The 6,629-nt window shown below is 38.3% G+C and overlaps 1 protein-coding gene across 1 annotated transcript; it reads left to right on the top strand.

Moving 5' to 3' along the window:
- Positions 1-5,345: 5,345 nt before the first annotated feature.
- Positions 5,346-6,341, top strand: LOC121522510 (trace amine-associated receptor 1-like). Its single transcript, XM_041807006.1, has one exon. It carries the CDS (start codon positions 5,346-5,348, stop codon positions 6,339-6,341), a length of 996 nt encoding a protein of 331 aa, XP_041662940.1.
- Positions 6,342-6,629: the final 288 nt, after the last annotated feature.

The following is a 6,629-nucleotide window of genomic DNA, read 5'->3' as shown; positions in this document are numbered from 1 at the left end:
TATAAGTCACTTAAAAGTCATCATTTTAATGACATTAAAACAAAGCAGCAGTAGCCGCTAGCGTTAGCTGCATTAGGACCAAGTTAATAGCTAATACCAGGCAGAGTGCTGATTCAGCAGGCATTGGAAACTGCAGAAAGTTTGCCAGAGCCAAAAGGCAGTGCTAATAATGACAAAATCAGTCTAACAGTCTCCTGCCCCACCGCTACTTTCATAGACGTATACCTGTCTCTTTTGTTTAATGTGGTTTCATTCAGTCTAATAATATTGGAAACAGAAATTTAGCCACAGACCACGGTGTACTTAACATTTTTAACCTATTTCTGAAATGACTTCTGTCAGAGCATATTTTTAATCTTTATGTAAAATATCAACTCTTTTTTATTTCTGACTTGTGCAGCAAAAAAACAAACCAAAAAAAAACAAACCCCCAAACATCTCCATTTGTTAAGCATGACAGCCTGTTATCGTTCGGTTTTGTCTAATTTGACATGTCAGCTAAATTCTCAGTTTATTTAAATGTCAGATTTGACCACTTGTCAAGACATTTAAATACATTTCAAGAGAAAAGAGGGGGAATGTTTGTTGTTTCTGTATGTTGTACTTTGGTACACAAATGTTTAACATAAAAAATGACAGTTGTAAAGTCAGAATTGTTCTTTGTTTTCTGATGTACAGTCATGGGTGAAAGTATTGGCACCCCAGTAATTTTTTCTGAAAATACACCATTTCTCCCAGAAATTGTTGCAGTTACAAATGTTTTTGGTATACACATGTTTATTTCATTTATGTGCATTGGAACAACACTAAAACAGAAGAAAAAAGTCAAAATTGACATAATTTTATACAAAACTCAAAAGTGGACCTGACAAAGTTATTGGCACCCTTTTAAAACCGTGGGTAAATCATTTTATTTCAAGCATGTTACGCTCATTTAAACTCACCTGTGGCAAGTAAAAGGTGCTGGCAATCTAGAAATCACACCTGAAGCCAGTGTTACCTCACTCAGCTTCTTCATCCCTAACTGTAGTACAGGACAGCTGCTTTGGCTCATTTAATGCAGGTAACTTGTAGGTCTGGCTAATATGGCAGTTAAAACAGTAGAGGAGACGGGGCATAACTTCCGAACTGGTCACTTTATTCCCAGACACGAGACCTGTAAACACTCGTACCTGCTCTGGTGGCATCAACAACAACACTTCTCTCCTTCGCGCTCTGCATCCCACTGCCTACATTACCCATAAGCCACCTACTTAAAGGGACAGGCTCATGCTGGTAACACTAGTTAGAATGTATAAAAGTTGACTCAACCTTTGTGTTGTGTGTCTGTGTGTGTTACACCAAGCATGGGTAAGAGAAAGAAGAGCCGAGAATTGTCTGAGGACTTAAGAGGCAGAATTGTGGAAAAATATGAACAATCTTAAGGTTATAAGACCATCTCCAGAGATCTTGAAATTCCTTTGTCCACTGTTCGTAATATAATCAAGAAGTTTATAACCCATGGAACTGTGGCTAATCTCCCTGGATGTGGACAGAAGAGAAAAACTGACAAAAGAATGCAACGCAGGATAGTTGGAATGGTGGATACTAGGGGTGACCTGAAATAGTCGGCGATTTGACGATTCGATTCAGAGGAGTCTGATTCGACTATGAACCTCATAGTCGAATGTTGTTATGTAACCAAGATCGTACTATTCTGACTACATGGGGCTGCTAAGCCTGAGTTTCCGCTAGCCGGCATTTACTGGTCATTGGCCGGTAAAAAGGGCGGAAGTCCGGCAGATAAAAACATAACCGGTCAAAATGTCCCAGAAAACATGCAAATGACCAGATAAGTACTAAATACTTGCATATTTTGTGTAACCTAGAAGATATGTTGCGAGAATGCGTTAATATAAACTAAAAGTTGCCTAATCTTACTACACCCACTGTCCTGCGGTGCTGGGGTTGTTTATCTCCTCAGATGGCAAGCACATGGCTAATTATGTATGCACGATGACGTCAAAGCAAATCTATCTCTCTGCGCCTACTCAGTATTGCTGGGGACTATGAAGGGAAAGTGGAAGAGTTTGACCAGAGCTTTCTCATAAAGTAGAATTTTAATTGAAGTGAGGTTTTCCTGGTTAACCAAAGGCTTAATATCATCAGCGGTATGGAGGGATTTTGTGTCATTGCTGCAAGTAATGAAGAGGCTGAAACAAAGGGATTTGTACAGCTGAGCGTCGTAAACACTGATGTAGCAGCAGAGAGAGAAAGGCCTACACCGAAAAGAGTTGTAGTGGACTTCGATAAACTACCTATGACCAATCCTCATATGAGGTTGAATTGTAGTCAACACAGAATCATATTGTGCAGAACGGCATGGACCGCTTGGAGCTTATAACCAAGGCTCTGTCTCACTTCCTGGCTAATTAACAGAAGTAGTCTTGGATAAGCTGTTAATGAGAGGAGGACTGGACCAGACTATCTGCTGTGGAGCTTTTGTCTTTTTGGGACTAGTCCAAATAAACCAGGATGGTTGGATTTCCAGCTTTAGCAGAGGTTACAGTTATATCATCATGAGGACTGATATTAGCAACTGATGGTAAGGCTCATTTTTTATTTGAAATGTAGAGTTCTAATGCATTGTCTAGTTAAGAGAGAACTTTTGTTATGTGTTTAGATGCTTCGTTGTTGTCGGTGGAGGATGGTATTTGGCTGTTGTAAGCTGCAAAGTTATAATAGCATCCAAAGTGCTAACAGGCTAACGGTGCTAATGTGAAGCTAACTATTGTTGTTTATGAGTTTAACGTATACTGTGTAACTGACTGTGTGTGTAAGGAAAAGCGCCCAGCTTTCATTTTGATACTTTAAACCACTTACACCAAAAAAATTATAGATTTATGTGTTTTGCTGCTGTTAATGCAGCAAACTAATGTTAAAGCAAATGTCCAGTAGTTGTTCTAAATGGCCGGAATTCTTGAGGACTGCCAGTCATTTTGACCTGGGACAAAAAAGTCTAGCGGAAACGCTGATTCAACTATTAGTTGACTAAAGGCCAAATCTGACGAATCAGATTCGATTATGAAAATTCTTAGTCGAAGGCACCTCTAGTGGATACACATCCTCAGTCAACACCCACACAAATTCAAGTTGTCCTGCAGACTCAGGGAGTGAAAGTGTCAGCTTGGACTGTAGGTCATCATCTGAATGAAATGAAGCGCTATGACAGGAGACCGAGGAGAACCCCACTGCTGACAGAGACAGAAAAAAAGCCAGACTGGAGTTTGCAAAAACGTACCTGAGTAAGCCTCAATCCTTCTGGGAGAACATTTTGTGGACAGATGAGACTAAGGTAGAGCTTTTTGGAAAAGCACGTCATTCCACTGTTCACAGAAAATGGAATGAGGCCTACAAAGAAAAGAACATAGTACCTACAGTCAAACATGGTGGAGGTTCAAGGATGTTTTGGGGTTGTTTTGCTGCCTCTGGTAGGCTACTGGGTGCCTTGACTGTGTGCAAGGAATCATGAAATCTGGTGACTATCATAAGATTTTGGGCCGCAATGTAGGGCCTAGTGTCAGAAAGCTGGGTCTGCGTCAGAGGTCATGAGTTCCAGCTGGACAATGACCTGAAACATACCCCAAAAAGCACCAAGAAATGGTTGGAGACAAAGTGCTGGAGAATTCTGAAATGGCCAGCAATGAGTAAATGATCTAAATCCCATTGAACACCTATGGAGAGATCTCAACATTGCTGTTGCAACAAGGCATGCTTCAAATCTGAGTGACCTGGAGCAGTTTGCAAAAATGGAGTGGTCCAAAATCCCAGCTGAGAGGTGTAAGAAGCTTGTTGATTGGCTTCAGTTATTTTTTCCCAAGGGTGTGCAACCAAATATCAAGTTGAGGGTGCCAACAATTTTGTCCGACCCATTTTTTGAGTTTTGTGTAAAATTGTGTCAATTTTGACTTTTCTCTTCTTGTGTTTTTTTTTTTTTTTTTTGTGTGTGTGTGTGTGTTCCAATGCACATAAGGGAAATAATTGTGTATACCATAAACATTTGTAATTGCAACAATTTCTAGGAGAAATGGTGTATTTTCTTGAAAAATTCCAGGGGTGCAAATACTTTTGTCCATGACTGTAAATTCTTAATCAGGATGCAATAAAGATACAATTTTGCTCTGCATAAATTACTAGACAAGTCAGTGTAAGTTTTTGTCTTTTTCAACGAGCTTGAGATAACAGAATAGAATTCATTTTGACCAACTTATTTTGGGTTTCAAAAACATGAAATATTGAGGAATTTTAGTCAGTACACACATCAGTTGTTAATTCCTGCCTGTAACTTGTCAAACTTTCTGCTGAACTTTTAATCATATCATTAAAACTTTCAGCTGTCTTTAAACTTCTTGTTGGATTGAGGAGAAATATTCCTCTGTGCTGTCTTGTTTTTCTGTACCTGCTGGGACAGATCATCCAGCCTCTCTCCCTGAAGGTTTTGTACTTAACCTCTGACTTTAGTGGCCACAGACAGAGCTCATTTAGTACAACCAACCTCACATGTGCCAAATTCTACTCGGCTGACCATATTATCCAGATAATTATGTAAGGTATGTATAGTATTTGTATGGGCTTATAAATTTATGCTGAGAGAAACTAACAAATGGTCGTGTAATTTATGAATAATGTTGGAGGAACAATTTTCACTGGAAATATTTATGACACTGAACGAGCTAACTGATGGCTGCCTAAAATCAACAGTAGTTAAAGCAGAAATACATTGTAATTCTTTACAGAGCAGGTAGTCTGTTTGCAGAAACACCAAGTGCAAAAAAAGAAGAAAGACAGCAGAGACCTTTTTTCTGTTACTGTTCATCAGAAAAATTTTGAAATTTTGTTTTGACTAGATGTATGCCTTTTTTAAAAAGAAATGTTTTTGAAGCATATGCACAACAAAACAGGTGCATATTTACTATAATTTCATGTTGAGAGAGCAACTGTGCTTCCCTTCAGCTGCAAATTCAACCTGCCAGCTTACTAAGAAACTTAAAAACTCACTTGTCCTGGCTGCCATTGGCTTTCTTAATGAGTAAGCTTATATTATGGTAATTCATTATTGATTTTCATTATTATTATTTTATTGTTATTGTGGTGGTTAACAGAAGCATTTTTCACATATTTGTTTGTTGGCATAAAAAGTACATGAGTGTGTGTTTTACTTCTGACTGCAAAGCAAAATGCCCTTTCCAGGGAAAGGATGACAACCTTGAAGAGACAGAAGATGAAAAATGTATCTGTGGGGAAATGCTGTCTTTTTTATTTTGATCTATTTCTTATGTTTTTGAATTATTTTTCTTTTCAAACAGATGGAGCCAGAATTCTGCTTTGAGTCCAGAAACAATTCATGCTTGAAGAGAAACTTCCCCACACCCCTACGTGTCACTCTTTACTTCATTCTGGTGGTCGTAATCATTCTAACAGTGTGTGGAAACTTTCTGGTCACTTTCTCTATTGCTTATTTTAAGCAGCTCCATACTCCAACCAACTACCTGATTTTAGCTCTGGCTATGTCTGACCTTCTCTTAGGTGTGTTTGTCATGTTCCCTAAAATGATTCGATTTGTAGAGTCTTGTTGGTATTTTGGTGAATTCTTCTGTAACGTCTGCATGAGTTTTGATGTCTCATTGATTACAGCATCAATCATAAATCTGTCGTTCATTGCTGTTGATCGATATTATGCTGTTTGCCACCCTCTGCTTTACAGAACAAGAATATCCACTAATGTTGTGTTGATCATGATTCTTCTCTGCTGGACTGTTTCTCCCATCATAGGCTTTGGAATAGTTTTCCTGAAATTAAATATTTTAGGAATTGAGGATTTCTACTACAATCATTTTATGTGTGAAGGACAATGTGCTTTGATTCAAGGTAAACTTTCAAGCACAGTCTCTTCCATTTTTTCTTTTTACCTGCCTGCAATAACACTGCTTGGAGTTTATCTGAAGATTTTCCTGGTGGCACAGAGACAGTTTAAGAGCATAAAGACTGCAGGCTGTGTGAGCTCAGTAAAAACGTCAAACAAAAGCCAGACCAAAGCCACTAAAACACTGGCTATTGTAATGGGGGCTTTTCTTTCTTGTTGGACTCCATTTTTTGTCTGTAACATAACTAATCCTTTTATAAGTCATTCATTGCCACCACTATTGACTGAAACACTAGTATGGGTGGGCTGTTTTAATTCAGCCATGAACCCTATAATATATGCGTTCTTTTACAGTTGGTTCAAAAAAGCATTTCAGTTGATAACTTCAGGAAATATCTTTAAATCTGACCTTTCAGAAACAACACTTTTCAGTGAATAAATGGATGAATAAATTCTATTTTGTAAAGTTATTTCCCTATCAAGATATATAGAAATGGATTAAGTCTATGTGCCATTCTGCTCCAATAGATCTACCTAGGGGTCCTGTGGTTTCAACTCTTGAGCACTTTGTGTGAACCATGCAGAGGGTTCTTTTTTCTGCTGTGTTGTGAAAAGCTGTCACTGTGATTCAAAAGAAACTTTTTTTTTTTTGTCAAAACTGGGCAATTTTAACATTGTCACTTTTGTTCAGTTATTGAGTTTCTCCAAATTTGTGTCCTTCTAAATT

Source organism: Cheilinus undulatus, linkage group 2 (genome assembly GCF_018320785.1).
Source record: "Cheilinus undulatus linkage group 2, ASM1832078v1, whole genome shotgun sequence".
Taxonomy (NCBI): domain Eukaryota; kingdom Metazoa; phylum Chordata; class Actinopteri; order Labriformes; family Labridae; genus Cheilinus; species Cheilinus undulatus.
This window is presented reverse-complemented; position numbering and strand designations above follow the sequence as displayed.